Source organism: Pollicipes pollicipes, unplaced genomic scaffold, assembly GCF_011947565.3.
Source record: "Pollicipes pollicipes isolate AB1234 unplaced genomic scaffold, Ppol_2.1 Scaffold_4002;HRSCAF=4701_pilon_pilon_pilon, whole genome shotgun sequence".
In the NCBI taxonomy this organism is placed as follows: Eukaryota; Metazoa; Arthropoda; class Thecostraca; order Pollicipedomorpha; family Pollicipedidae; genus Pollicipes; species Pollicipes pollicipes.
In genome coordinates this window covers 11,382,335-11,397,494 of record NW_023596420.1, presented here as the reverse complement: position 1 = coordinate 11,397,494, position 15,160 = coordinate 11,382,335, and the positions used below count along the sequence as shown (strand labels likewise).

At 52.4% G+C, this 15,160-nt stretch overlaps 2 protein-coding genes across 2 annotated transcripts in view; both read left to right on the top strand.

The window, feature by feature from the left end:
* Nucleotides 1-5,698, top strand: part of LOC119094090 (uncharacterized) — a 36,518-nt gene extending 30,820 nt beyond the window's left edge. Inside the window, exon 4 of the mRNA XM_037217165.1 lies at nucleotides 5,430-5,698. Coding sequence (XP_037073060.1) covers nucleotides 5,430-5,698 — 269 coding nt within the window. The remainder of the gene's footprint in view (nucleotides 1-5,429) is intronic.
* A 4,087-nt stretch (nucleotides 5,699-9,785) lies between these two features.
* The window catches only part of LOC119094089 (kin of IRRE-like protein 1), a 30,517-nt gene continuing 25,142 nt past the window's right edge, over nucleotides 9,786-15,160 (top strand). The window contains exons 1-2 of the mRNA XM_037217164.1: nucleotides 9,786-9,893; nucleotides 11,979-12,123. Of these exons, the coding sequence (XP_037073059.1) occupies nucleotides 9,786-9,893; nucleotides 11,979-12,123 (253 nt within the window). The remainder of the gene's footprint in view (nucleotides 9,894-11,978; nucleotides 12,124-15,160) is intronic.

Genomic DNA, 15,160 nt, shown 5'->3' with positions numbered 1-15,160 from the left:
GTGCTGTGTTGTGCTGTGTTGCGAACGGTGTAGTGTTGTACCGCATCTGATCACACCAAGGCGCACGTGTAAACCAAGATAGCCACTTCATGGCTGTGGGCGTACAATTCTGAACCCATTTTACTAATTTTTTGCATGTTTTTTTCTGTGCAAGCACGAGACTGGTAGCTCAGAGCAATGAAGCAGTGGCCCCCAAAATAACGTAGTCCTCAGTGTAGCGCTCAATCAATGCATGCCAGCATGTGAAGACATGCCCGCATATATCGGACGTATGGACGTCACCTGATCGGTATTTTAAGCCTTTCCATGTGCGGATCATACCGGGCAATACGTGTAGAGAAAAGAGAATAAAATATCGTGACCTGGCGGAGCTAAGATACGGAAATGTGTGGGTCCACTGGGACCCAGCAGGGAATCCAAATGAAACTGACCGCAAGCCAACAGCGTTAAGGTTGTTTATGGGCGCGTGCAGCTGATCTAGATCGTTAGCGTTTCGAGTTATCACATTGGGACCAGCTCGAGAGGTACGCGATGTGAGGAACAGAAACGTCGTGCCGAGGACGTTGGCTACTTGCTGTTAACGATACCATTCAAAACCAGTGAAATCGCTCTGTTTATTACTGCTTATTCTTTAGATTTGATCTGTGTAGGTTAAGTGACTTACAACACCAGGTTAAGTGACTTCCAGTTTCACATACCACAGTTTCTGAAGTCAGGGATCTGATCCTGAGTCAGGGATCTGATTCTGCTGAAGCCTTTTTACGTCAAATCTGCATAGGTAGAAGAAGATTACGCCCCAAAATGCGACATGAGCGTGTTTTGTTTTACCATTGATACCACTCAGTGTCAACGGGTGATGCCAAACCATCTCAAAGATGGGAAGCCGCACCAGCCCCAAATTTTATGTCGCCTTCTGTCGGTGTTTTGGCGTCTAAACTGACTTATGTTCGCAGTTCGAGGACTTGAGATTCCTTTATGTCCTCCACGGCGTTGACGGCGCGCTTGGAGCATGGATCGCGTGGTTAACCAACAATTCACTGCTTGCAATTCGTATGCTTCTTTACTATGTTATCACTTTGTGATGTACGTTGCTGAACATATGTCTGCATCGGTCCCAAGGCCGCGTCCCCCGTGAGTCCTCCCTTACCCGGCCTGACCTCCTTGACTGACCTGACCTCCCATCATCCCTGGGCATTCTACGAAGTTGGCTACAACTGACCGGCAGCAGCGCTGGGCCTCCGCCATGACCGTTCATTTCTGGTAGCGGTTGATACTCTCCGGTCTATTTCCAGTGCCTCCCGGGAAGCCGTCTGTGCTTGACGACTCTGGTCAGCCGATAGCGAAGCTGGCAGGCCCGTACCCCGCGGGAGGCACGGCGCGGCTCACATGTGAGGTCAGAGGAGGTGAGTCGCCGGCAGCTCGAATCGCGTGTGTATCGAGACGCGGCGCGTTAAATGTCGTTTAGCTTGTTTGCCATGTCAGAGGACATGGCTCACCGGTCACATGGCACTCACATCAGATCGGGGGGTGAGTCGACGATCGTTCGGTTCACACGTTCGGTGAGGTGCAGTGAGTCAGTGGCTACTTACTCGCATGCCAGGTGAGAATTGGAAGTTGGTGGTGTTCTGCACACATCAGGTCCGTGAGATGGCCAACGGAGCTGGATCACACGTCAGGTTGGTGAGGTGAGCAACAGACCTGGATCACACGTCAGGTCGGTAGGGTGAGCAACAGACCTGGATCACACGTCAGGTCGGTAGGGTGAGCAACAGACCTGGATCACACGTCAGGTCGGTGAGTGAGCAACAGACCTGGAACACACGTAGCTAGTCCGGTGGGTAACAATAGACCTGGGAACACACGTCAGGGTTGGTGGAGGTGGGGCCAACAGACCTGGATCACACCGTCATGGTTGGTGGGGTGAGCAACAGACCTGAAACACACGTCAGGTCGGTGGGGTGGGCAACGGACCTGGATCACACGTCAGGTCGGTGGGGTGAGCAGCAGACCTGGATCACACGTCGGGTCGGTGGGGTGGGAATCAGACCTGGATCACACGATCAGGCCGGTGAGTGTGAGGCAACAGACCTGGAGCACACACGTCAGTTGTCGACATACCTGGATCACACGTCAGGTCGGTGGGGTGAGCAGCAGACCTGGATCACACGTCAGGTCGGTGAGGTGAGCAACAGACCTGGATCACACGTCAGGTTGGTGAGGTGAGTCGGTGAGGGCAGATGACACTCGATCTCTGTACAGCTGCAGATTGAGACGCATCACACATAACATGGGAACAGTCGTCACGACACCTCACCAAGCACGGCGCCGCCGACGATGCTCGTTGGAAGGCTGCATTCGAATGCCCTTTGGAAACGGTATGAGAGAGAGAGAGAGAGAGAGAGAGAGAGAAGAGAGAGAGAGAGAGAGAGAGAGATAGAGAGAGAGAGAGAGAGAGAGAGAGAGAGAGAGAGAGAGAGAGATAGAGAGAGAGAGAGAGAGAGAGAGAGAGAGAGAGAGAGAGAGAGAGAGAGAGAGAGAGAGAGAGAGAGAGAGAGAGAGAGAGAAGAGAGAAGAGAGAGAAGAGAGAGAGAGAGAGAGAGAGAGAGAGAGAGGAGAGAGAGAGAGAGAGAGAGAGAGAGAGAGAGAGAGAGAGAGAGAGAGAGAGAGAGAGAGAGAGAGAGAGAGAGAGAGAGAGAGAGAGAGAGAGAGAGAGAGAGAGAGAGAGAGAGAGAGAGAGAGAGAGAGAGAGAGAGAGAGAGAGAGAGAGAGAGAGAGAGAGAGAGAGAGAGAGGAGAGAGAGAGAGAGAGAGAGAGAGAGAGAGAGAGAGAGAGAGAGAGAGAGAGAGAGAGAGAGAGAGAGAGAGAGAGAGAGAGAAGAGAGAGAGAGAGAGAGAGAGAGAGAGAGAGAGAGAGAGAGAGAGAGAGAGAGAGAGAGAGAGAGAGAGAGGAGAGAGGAGAGGAAGAGAGGAGAGGAGAGAGAAAGAGAGGAGAGAGATAGAACGAAGGGAAGAGAGAGAGGAGCACACACACACCTACACACACACACACACACATATATTATATCTATATATTATAATATAATTATATATATATATCATATATATATATATATATATATATATATATATATATAATGTCTCCTGTGCGCGCCTCCACGCATCAGTTGATCCGCTATTGATGACGTGAGGAAGAACCCATTGTTTGGCTCAGCAGTGCACACAATGATTGGGCGAGCTCCAACTAGCTGCGGCGACGTTGGGAGGTGTCTTTGCGCCAGATAAGCGGCGTCTTGGCTTGGGAGGTCCGGGTATGACGCATGTGACACGGGTGACGGTATGGCGCACGTGACGAGACGAGCGTGCGGAGAACCTTCAGGGGAAACATACTGAGTATGTTTCCCGTGTGTCTTCCATACGTACCATTCTTGTCAGAATGCCTGAAGTGATCGCTTTCGTCAAGGACTCATTGCACTCAGCCTCGGGAGTAATAAGAAAAAAGTCAAATATCTGAGAAGGCAGGAAACCCTATGGGCTATCTGCTTTTCCGAGTGGGAAAACCTTTTGATGGAGTCTTCCAAAAATGTCCGCCGTCTTTTCCTTAAAGTTTTTCATCTGCTTGCAAACCATAGCCGCTCCTGAGCCCGCGTCATCCGAACACGATAATAATTCATTTAAATTAGCTCACTTTCCAAGTTCATCGTATCACTGATATGCAAATCGTTCATCTCGTCAGAGCGCAGCCTATCCAAACGGCGAGCGATTCCCAGTAACGGACGAAAGATAAAAAGACATGGCTTGGAGTAATGCTACGCCTTGTGGGTAGTGGGGCAGAAAGACCGATTTGCTGGGCTTGGTGAGTGCGGTGCAACGCCCGCCATCTTAGAACTGATCCTGCAATGCAGCTACGCTTGTGTGGAACGCTGGTAGGGTCCCGGGTCTGGGTGGCGGCCGTCTGTTTCGGACAGTGCCGTGCCACTGTCATCTACTCCCGCCTCACTGCTTCTGAGAGGAGCGCGATGACTGGTTGGAATGTTCGCTATGAGAGCGGAACATAACGCAGCGAGCGGACAAGCTTCAAGTATTTTTTACAGATGTTATTAAATTTAAACAGAATCTTCTGATCAAATGGATTTCTGCGATCAGAGCGCACGCCAGACAGTGCTTGTTGTGTGAGCCCTCACTGATATTATCCGATCGCGCAATTCCAGGCAAGGGCAGAATGTGGTGACAAAATTGTAACGTGCTGCAATGCTCGGCACGGCCCGTCCTGGCCTCTGACGTCAGTTGACCTTTCGCGCGGCCGCTGTCATCGACCACAGGCCATATTTGTCAAGTACAAAGGGGGAGCGCCAAAAGCGACCTGAACCCATCCCGCTACGGATGGTGGGATCGGAAGGCAGGCGCCCGAACTAACTGAGCCTCCGGGACGGACGCGACGGGCGTTGGCGAAAAAGACGGGAAATGATCGAGTAGGAAAGTTAAGTGATTTGGTCGTTGCGAATGAGCGAATGCAACTTCAAATGTATGTCTGTCCCACTCAGAATGTCCAAAGCGAATGCTGTTATTAAGGACACATTGCTATCAGCCTCAGCCTTAATAATGAAAAGTAAAATATCTCGTGACGCCTAGCGAGGCATGAAGTTGGTCTGTGCATAGTAGGTCAGTTGGTCCGGCCGAAATCGCCCGTGTTGGGAAGTCCACGATAGATCGGCCCGAAGGCCAGGGTGTAAACGGGTATCCTGTGGGAGTCAGCCATTATGCTGCAGTCGGGGCGCTCTGCGCCGCCGCGATTATCTCCAGAAACCTTCGACGCAAGTAATGATGCAAACTGCGAAAGGCGATGACGAAAACATTGCTAGCTAATTCCTACAGCACTCGAACAGTGCTAAGTGAAAAATATCGGCATGACTTTACGACGGTGTAACGTAAGCCCCTGCTTATACAGCAGCGTGGCTAAGGTAGCTAGAGAGCTAAAAGCTAAAGCTAGCATAAGTGGTTGCAGCAGCGTGGCAGCGTGGCTGAACAATCACTGTGCATGCAAGCAAGGAGCTGTTTTGAATTTTCACTTTGATAAAGAGAATGCGATCACTTTCCACTGAGATTTTCCGAGTTTAACTGCCCGACATATGACTATCGGCAAAAAACGTTTTAACAACATTTCTGGTGTCTAGAGCAGCGATGTTTTTAGGAACATTGCACAACGGGCGTTGGGAGCGACGGAGGGTTACCAACGAATACAAGGACCTCGCGCAGTGAACCAACACCGCAACATTAACGGATGCCTACATCATAGATGCACGCTCAAACACATACATAACTAGTTTGCGATGTGCTCAGAGTTACACGATAGACATGTGGAGCGAGCGTCCACCCCAGCTTGTCGCTCCACCTCTGACCTGTCCACTGAGCCTCACCTGCGCCGCCCGCCAGGTGCTCCGGCCCCCAACGTGACCTGGTGGCTGGCGGGCGCCCTGGTGGACGACACCTGGAGCCACAACGGCGACCTCACCAGCAACACACTGCAGGTGACCCAGCTGCAGCGCTCCAACCTCGGCCAGCTGTACACCTGCCTGGCCAGCAACAGCCTACTGCTGCCGCCGCGCTCAGTCTCCGTGGGACTGGACATCACCTGTGAGTGCTTCTGGGGTTTGAGGGTGTCACCTGTGGGTGTCTCCCGGATGTGGGTGTGTCACCTGTGAGTGTTGCCGGGATGTGGGTGCGTCACCTGTGAGTGTTGCCGGGATGTGGGTGTGTCACCTGTGAGTGCTGCCGGGATGTGGGTGCGTCACCTGTGAGTGTTGCCGACATGTTGGCGTGTCACCTGTGAGTGTTGCCGGGATGTGGGTGTGTCACCTGTGAGCGTTGCTGGGATTTGGGTGTGTCACCTGTGAGTGCCACCGCAGTGGGGGTGGAATCTTTGGCTGTCCCATGGGTGTGAATGTGTGGCGTGTGAATGTCACCGGGGTGGAGGGTGTCGCCTGTGGGTGTCTCTGGGATGTGGGTGTGTCATCTGTGAGTGTTGCCGGGGTGTGGGGGCGTTACCTCTGGCCGTCTCATGGATGTGAATGTGTCAACTGTGAATGTCTCTGTGGTGTCGGTGTGTCACCTGTGTGTGTGTCTTCGGAGGATGAGGATGTTATTTGTGAGTGTCTTTCATGCACTGCGATAAAAAGCCGCCGGAAAGTAACTGAAACGCACGTGCAAAAGCCTACCGAACAGCCGCGGAGCTGTAAAAAACAAAGATCCATGCCTGTAGAGTGCCACGTGCGAAGCACACGCCCGTGGTAAATGGAATGGTAGCTGGATTCCTTGTTTCCCCACCATTGCAATTTTGTGAAAAATAAGCTAGACAACTCTTACCATCTCGAAGAGCCATGTATTAAAAAAGCGACGAACTCCATGCCGACAGACGACGTTTCGGATAATTAAGAATGGTAAGCTGTGTGATGCCAAATTTCTGTTCGGCCTGAATAGCTACAAGTTTTTGACCCTGCACCACGGGTAGTGTATGTTAACAAACAAATACCGATGGTAACAAACACGGCCAATTACAGCAAACACACAAAGACAATCATACTGTAGATCTGCCCTAAACTAGTTCAGAGATGCTCACTACGAGAATTTTGACGCACAGTCTCCCCCCCCCCCCCCCAGCCCATCATCTCTCCTCACGGTTTTTCCGACCGTTGCTAAGCGCGCTCATTAATGCAAGTCCCCAGGCACCACCAGGCCCCGCACCGCGCCGAGCAACGGCCGATCGCGCTGACTCCAAGGCTAACTTCCGTTTTGTACCGCTGTCACACGATATTGTTTTTTTGGATCAATTTTGAGTTAGTAATTCATGTTTGCGATCAAGTACAGAAACCTCGAACATTAAGCCTGTCTGCGCGCTAGTTAGTGATATATGTGCATTTCCCGCTGTGATGGCTTCCATCTGCCGCATTGTCCTGACATTTCTAAAAAGCGCATTAAGTGGCATTCTGAGCGCAGGAGCGATGTTCTCAGAACTCTGACCCTCACCGGCACACTGCGCGGTAAAGCGGAATCCTCCAGCTCATCGAACTGACGGATACTGTCACTGCTAATCCCGCTGCCGGAGATGGCGCCCGTCTCTGATTCCACTTCTGCGGCTTACGCTGCGCCCGATATCACGTCCGAATTTCGCACTAGCTTTTGATGCCATGTCCGCCGCCCGTGCATGGGCTCGTCCGTAGCTTGAGAATCGCGCCATTACACCGTATTTACGACGTGAGCGGTGTTCATAATTGAAATCCTGCCCCGGTGTTGCCTCGGCTGAGCAGCTCCAGATTCGTGCCGGAGAATCTCAAATAGCAGGGCGGCCAGAAATAGAGTCCCAATGACGTCATACTTAGGCGAAGGAGGCGAAGGAGAGGTGGGGACTTCTGTAACGCCATTGATTGTCCTGCCTTGGACGCCAAGCAGCTTCAAACGCCACTGGAACATACCAAGGCGTTTTGCTCTAGTTGCAGAAAACGGACGGCGGAAGCAGATATTGGGTCCGGAGAGGCAGATGGCAGAGATGATTAGCTTTTCCATCTCTGGACAAAAAGGTCACCGTCGTCCCAAACCATTTCACGGAAGGAAGCTGCTGTGGAGTGCGCTGGCTGTCAGTCTTTGTTAGCCGCAGACACAACTGTAATCGGTCTGCGAGACAAACGGACTGGTTACAGTACGCCATGCCGAAAAGCCTTTGATCCTTTGATAAGTGGCCAGCCCCTGATGATAGCCACTGTTGATGGCAAGGGGCGTGTGACGCACCGCGTGTGGCAGTCGGCCAGCGACGATCTCTGGCACAACTTTGATAACTTATGAATAGTTGTTCTGACAAAGGGTTTGCAGTCATTGAAGTGGTCTTCCAATTTGCGCTAAGCGTTCCACCAAAGACTGAAATAGTCTGTATAACGCGTGGGACGTGCTGCATAATAAGAGCTAACAGAGTTATACTAACATTATTTATGCCCTCACATGTTTTGCAGTTCCAGTTTTTCCTTTATTTCATATAAGTGGCAAGCCGATGTCACAGTATAAACTATAATCAATCCTGCTGCGTATGCAGCTCCTCACGTGAAAGCTGATGTATGGACCTTGCAGATCATTGTTTCAGAAATCTGTCACGAAGGCACCGTCAGCTTCTCATATGTCAGTCAAGAACCTTTAAGATGCGTGCTGTTTTTGGCGACGTCCTTGCCGTCACCGTGTTCAACCGTCCTTTTAGTGAAGCCAGTTTTAGTAGCGTGCTATGTGCACTGCGCACGTTGCGATAGTTGCCGTACTTCCTAAATCTGTCCGACACACTCGCGAGGGCCAAAGTGACCTGCCTACTTTGACGTGGTGTAAAGCCTTCGAAACATTTTAACAAAGCCATCTAACGCCGAGCTGTCCCGCAGCTGAGTATCGTAAGTGGTTAGTTACGGTCGTCTTCTGCACCTTTCTTCATTTCGCATACACAAGCGGCTTCCGCTTGCTTTGTGGCGCAAAGATGTGATGCCGTTCGTGTGGATGTAGTACCGCCCTAGCCTCACAACAGTGATGCGCTTCTGGATCGTGCACGGCATGTTTCAAGACGCTTTTCTAAGCTCTCAGTGCCTGCGTCAAGTGACTATCCTCTTCTGCGTGGAGGGGGAGGGGTGCTGCTATGTCCATCGTCGCTCGGTGTTTGTAAATTTTTGGATGGCATATCGACGTTTTATGGCTTTTCCTTCGCCTGTGTCTTTTGTGCAGCATTGTTCTCCTATGCATACGAAAGGCGCCTCCTTGTTAAATGTCCGGACCACACACCGCTTCCCACGCGCCGTGACCGGCACCGGCATCGGGCGGACGTAAATTTGTGCCGTGGATCCTCACGAAAACTGAGCCTATCGTGAGTGCAGGTTTCACGACAATGCAGCCGTCTGTGCTTACGTTTGGATGAGAAGTGGGTACACACAAACAGATGGATGCGTTTTGCTTTCACTTTTTGGGTTACAGCAGACAACAATCCAGTGATATGCAGTTAACAATTTTGACAACAGTTAATAATTCTGTCGACTTTCAACTGTTGTCAATTGGGAATCACTCGAAGTGACTTCTGTGCTTCGTGACATTGCAGCACGATGAAGTCACGAAGCTTGAATTATTCATAAAACATTTGACAGCGATCTATGGCTAGCAAATCACAATGCAATCAATAACACCTATAAACCAACGACGCGTTTTACACGATAACACTTGGTAATATCGCCACAATAGCGCCGAGCAGAAAACCAACCACAACACCTATTTCAAACATAATTTCACAAATCGTTCATCGACACAAGCGCAAAAGAAGGCATGTCGGCGGTTGCTACACCGACGGCCGGTCGGGGCAGCACTATGCGCTCGCAGCGTCGCGATCGACGCGCGCGGCGGCGACGACCGAGAGGTCCGTCTCGGATCGACCCGCCTTCACTAGCCGGACCAAATGACTCGGGCCGTGTCGTGCCGCGATGGCCGTCCAAAGAGGGATAGTTCAGCGACAGGAGCGGAAGTGAACTCCGCCGTCCCGTGCGTTGTTGAACGGCAGAGAGGATCTCGGAAACTGTGGTGTGGTAGGGAGAGGAGCACTCACGGGTCAGGACCGATGGACTGTGGCTCATTGCCGGTCTGCCTGGACCTGCTCGCAAATGGGTAAAACAGCTGATCGAGTCCAGTTTGGACGAGGTTGGAGGATTATTTATGCATTCGTCACAGTGTTACTGCCTTTCAGTTCCGCCGCTTAACGTTCGGATAGTGGACACCAACGGAGCGATGTCTGAGAAGAAGGCAGCCAACCTGACCTGTCAGGTCACCGGGTCGCGACCTCGGCCCGTTATCACCTGGCTTAAAGATGACACTGTCATTTCCGGAGCCGTTACGGTAGGTACTTCGTATACTTCGTACATCATTTCTTTGTCATATGCTTGCGTATGTATACTTTGTTAGCACACGCTCGGGTGAGAAATCAGTTTGACCCCCAAAGGTTTGTCCGGAATGACTTCCAAACGGTGCGGCATAAACACGTAAAATTATGTACACTTTAGAAAATGGAATGGCGCATCGTTTAGTATAAAAAATTAGGTGTACGTTGTGAGGTCGCTGACCTACAGCAGGAGGTCAAAGTCAGGCCATGGATTCAACAAGGACAATTTCTAGGGAATCGTTCAATCTGGTGCAATAACGGAGTGGTAGACGACGCCATACATCTCTGATACAGTCTCTTAGGCAACACAAAAATTGGATCAACAAATTCCATTGATCTAGAATCAGGTATGAAGGTCAGATAAAGGTAAAAATCAACCTGCTCTTTTCAATCCATAGTTCACGTCATGCAATAGTTTCTGGTGCTCAATTTAAATTTAGTACTAACGTGAACTGCATTATATATCCGTCATGAACTTTTGAAAGGTCACAATAGGCCACTGACCCATGATGAGCAGGCCAACATTTTTTTTTTTAGGAAGACACTGGTTAGCGTAATACTTAAGGCTTATTCAAATGCAAAAAATCATCTTGTGTGCTTCTGATCACCATGAGCTTCGAAAGGTAAAAAAAAGTCGCTGACTTTCAATGAGCACCAGTGACCTTTTGCTTAAAGCAGGTATCTAGGCGGTTGCATGAGAACGTTTGCGGTCACTTTGGACACCAACTTGGAGTATGACATTGGTTGACCTTGTTTGACCCGAAGGTCATGATCTAATAATCTCAAATTTAGACACAAATGATTTCACGTACAGGTCAACACTCCCTGTGATTTTGTTATCTCTCGCTCTTAGCTCCTGAGATCTGAGGCGGGTCATACTGACCCCACCCGAGCGAAGGGCATTCAACTGGCCACCTGGCCGCGTGTTAGTGCACTTTGCACGTTGGTGCTTACTTGACGGTAGTGTCCCGCACGGCCTTCTAACTATCCTCGCGCACATCCCAGATCCGACCACTTCTCCGATTGACACGGGCCACAAAATGCTCCGTGCTTAGTTGGGCATGAGTGGAGGCATAGAGAGCATGGGAGCAAACTTCTCCACGTGCGGTCATCCGCCGCATAGGGGTGATGCGCGCCCCTCCCCCCACGCAGGTCGTCCCTCGCCAGGCGGGCACGTGACCCCGCGACATACAGCCGCGGGGCGCCCCTGCATGCTACGCACGCGTCACGTGGCCGGCTGCCGTGCAAGTTTTACCCGGCCCGCCAGGTCACGTGCCATCGCCAATCCCCAGACAGTGGCCGCGCGCCGGCGGACCGACCAATAATACACCGCCGCCACGCCACGCCGTGCTCAGATGAGCCGGTGCCGCGGAGCGCGTGGGACGCACCGGGCCATGAGAGGTTAGGCCGCGGCGGGGCGGGACCCGCCAGACGGGATGATGGACTGGCCGGCCCCCGACGGAGACTAGACTTTGCGCTAACCTGACTGATGATGGTCCGGTGCGGATCATGGGATTAGCCGCCCAGTTGGCCTCGCGCACGGGCTCGGTGCTCAACTTGGCATCGATCACCGTGCGCTGCAAACTACTGCGCCGTTTTTTGGCGGCAGTTTTCGGACGTTGTTCCTCGGTGCTACTGATGCCTTTGTAACGAGATCTGAGCCTGCGGGACAGTGCGAGTAGTGCGTTTGACAGTGTCACTCCGCGTTGAAAACGGCTCCCCACTCTCACCACGGCCTCGTGTGCTGGAATGTCGCCTCCGGCGCTTAGCTCAGCCAGCTGCTCCCACTCCTGGCGGTGTGTGCGGCTGAACAGCAAACACCCGAGCTTTTCACCATATCATTATCTGGGGCATATCGAGCGCGAAGCATCTATTACCCCTGCTAGCGAGATTGCTACTGGACTCAAGCGGGGTCAAGGCCGAAGCACCAGAGTGTTGTGATGGGCTGGTTACTGTGCCAGCAGACATAGCCGCGCATTGAACCGGGTATCTGAGGAAAGAGAGCGGGCTGTTTCGATCCCCTCACCTGCCTTTTTCTGCAGCACCACCGAGCCGACAATGTGACGTCATCGACACTGGCGCTGCTGCCATCTGCCGACGACTCGGGTCACGTGATCCGGTGTCGGGCGTACAGCCCGACAGCTCCCCAGACGGCGCTGGAGGACTTCGTTACCCTCCGGGTCAACCGTAAGTGGTGTCAAGGTCACTGCGAGATGCGGCTGGCATACCCACGCATATGTAACGTCATACATGGAAGGAATTCTGCTCGACCAGGTTGTTGGATAAGAGAAACCCATCCATGACAACGGGGTTTGTTGCTTGATATGCATTAATGTTCATCAATATAAATGATGTCAGTAAATTCTATACATCAACTGCAGACTACAGCTAATGCGCATTGACACACTTCACGGACTTCATGAAAGCTGGCAAAAACAGTCAAGGCTTCTCCAAAAGTGTAAGCACGCATACGACATTTCGCTTTTAATGTTTTCTGAGCAACTTCATCGACCTTTCGTTAAATTGCGGAAATGTCAGGATGTTGCTGCATCCCCAACTGAAATTACACCCCTGTGCAGAAGTTGACGCGAGTTGCCGGGACCCCATTACGTTCACGAAGCGAGCGGCCGCCTGCTGGGCGGGCCGGGACTTTAAGGGAGCGGGCGCCTGCTGAGCGGCCGGGACTTCAGGGGAGCGGCCCGCCTGCTGAGCGGGCCGGGACTTCAGGGGAGGCGGGCGCCCGCTGAGCGGTGCCGGGACTTCAGGGGAGCGGGAGCCTGCTGACGGGCCGGGACTTCAGGGGCGAAGCGGCCGCCTGCTGAGCGGGCCGGGACTTAAAGGGAGCGGCCGCCTGCTGAGCGGGCCGGGACTTTAAGGGAGCGGCCGCCTGCTGAGCGGGCCGGGACTTCAGGGGAGCGGGCCGCGACTTCAGGGGAGCGGGCGCCTGCTGAGCGGGCCGGGACTTCAGGGGAGCGGCCGCCTGCTGAGCGGGCCGGTACTTTAAGGGAGCGGGCGCCTGCTGAGCGGGCCGGGACTTCAGGGGAGCGGGAGCCTGCTGAGCGGGCCGGGACTTTAAGGGAGCGGCCGCCTGCTGAGCGGGCCGGGACTTCAGGGGAGCGGGCGCCCGCTGAGCGGGCCGATACTTTAAGGGATTGGCTCCGGGACTGGCCTCAGTCGGTCCGCTTCGGCGGCTGTCTTCCATGTCGCGCAATGTCTGAGACCCTTAGCTCTGTTTGATTCTCACCTCAGTCCGCTTCCATGGTGCCGTTGGTTTCGGCAGTTTGGAGGAAACTGCTGGAAACACATCATGGGGTTTAAGTATGCGCCAGACGAAGTGTTGTTGCTGTCATTGGCGCCTTACGACGCGCTCCGCTGCTGAGGCCATGTGGCGTCGCCTGCCTCTCGCCATCAAGAAAGGCGGTCACCATACCCTGGCCGGGTAAAAAAATGCGACGCATGACAAGGTGGCGACGCACGCTTGAGCCCAGGAGGCTATGCGCCCTAATCCAAGATAAGACAAAACGCATTGCAGATGAGCCGTGCATGATCTAATCTGCAATCCTAGCTGGTAACATTAGCGTTCACAGCCGAATTCCTAGCTGCTTCCAACTTTTTATTTTAAAGGGAGTATGCCATCTCTTTTTTACTTTTCAGGTCTTGCTGGATCAGACGCACACGATTCGATGGGTGCTAATAGTTTTCTCGGAATCGTTCTGAACAGCTCAGAATTTCTATTTGAAGTAGCGGGTCCTGCGGGAAAATCTGATTGAACGCTCATCCCAGCACCATGAAAATAATGCAGTCAATTTGCCTGTTTTTTTCCAACGCGTGTGTTCTGTAGTGTTTGTGACACGCTCATGTGTCCAAATGCGTGTGTGATAAATGCTACGAAAGCTTGAAACACGCTATTTAGACAAAAAGACAGGCGAATGTGAAGCTATCATCCCACGAATTCAACGAAGCGCGCTTCCCTGTCAACTTCAATCCAACCAATGCGCTTCTCGTTAACAGGTTCTTGCCGCCCGCTGAGCCAATCCCAAATATTCATTTATTCGTGCCAGTAGCATTGCAACACAAGTTGTCATGGCAACGGCAGTCGAGACTGCAAGGATAAAGCGTAGTGTTGATGCAAAGCTTTGGCAGCGTAATTTGGGCTGGAAATGATTAAAACTGATATTCTTTTTGTGTCATGACTGGTGGCCATATGCCGCAACGACACCTCTGAGTACAATCATCAGGCGTAAATGACCCTGAGGTTTCATAAGGGCATGTGTTGGAAACATGCCCCAAAGGTGGGATACACCCCATGACTGTCATTTCTTTGTCGCATCGTTTGTCGCAAAAAGAACGAGGTAAAACTGCATACAAAAATATGATGTGACGTTTTTAGAGCGGGTTATAATCCATGAATAAAATATTATATTCTCTCCATCTTTGTGTGATTCGATTACTCAAATGACTGACCGAGTTCACGTTTCCCCGCCTCAACTACATGTCAATGCGCCGTCCAATTTACCTCTCCACGTCTGTTGCCTCTTGATGCCAGATTTTTAAGCTTGCTAAGGCGAAACCTTAGCACGCTTAAAAATGCCAAAGCACCCCTAACTATTTCAATTTTCTCCACCACCCAGACACCTGAGGACGTTTGTTGAAACCGGTGATAGTGTGGACATTTGCTGCACCTGGTGATGATGTGGACATTTGGTGGACCCGGTGATGTCGTGCACGTCTGGTGTACTCGGTGGTGGTGTGGGCGTCTGGTGAACCCGTTAATGGTGTGGGCGTTTGCCGGACCCGGTGATGGCGTGGACTTTTACCTGACGCGGTGACGGTGCCTGACCCAGTGATGGCGTGAACGTTTGCCGGATCAGGTAATGGCGTGGACGTTTGCCGGCCGCGGTGATGGTGCGGACGCGTGCCTGACCCAGTGATGGCGTGAACGTTTGCCGGATCAGGTAATGGCGTGGACGTTTGCCGGCCGCGGTGATGGTGCGGACGCGTGCCTGACCCAGTGACAGCGTGAACGTTTGCCGGATCAGGTAATGGCGTGGACATTTCCCGGACCCGGTGATGGTGTGGATGTTTTCCGGACGCGGTGATGGTGTGGACGTTTGCCGGATCCGGTGACGGTGTGGGCGTTTGCTGGACCCGGCGATGGTGTGGATGTTTGCCGGACCCGGTGATGGTGTGGATGTTTTCCGGACGCGGTGATGGTGTGGATGTT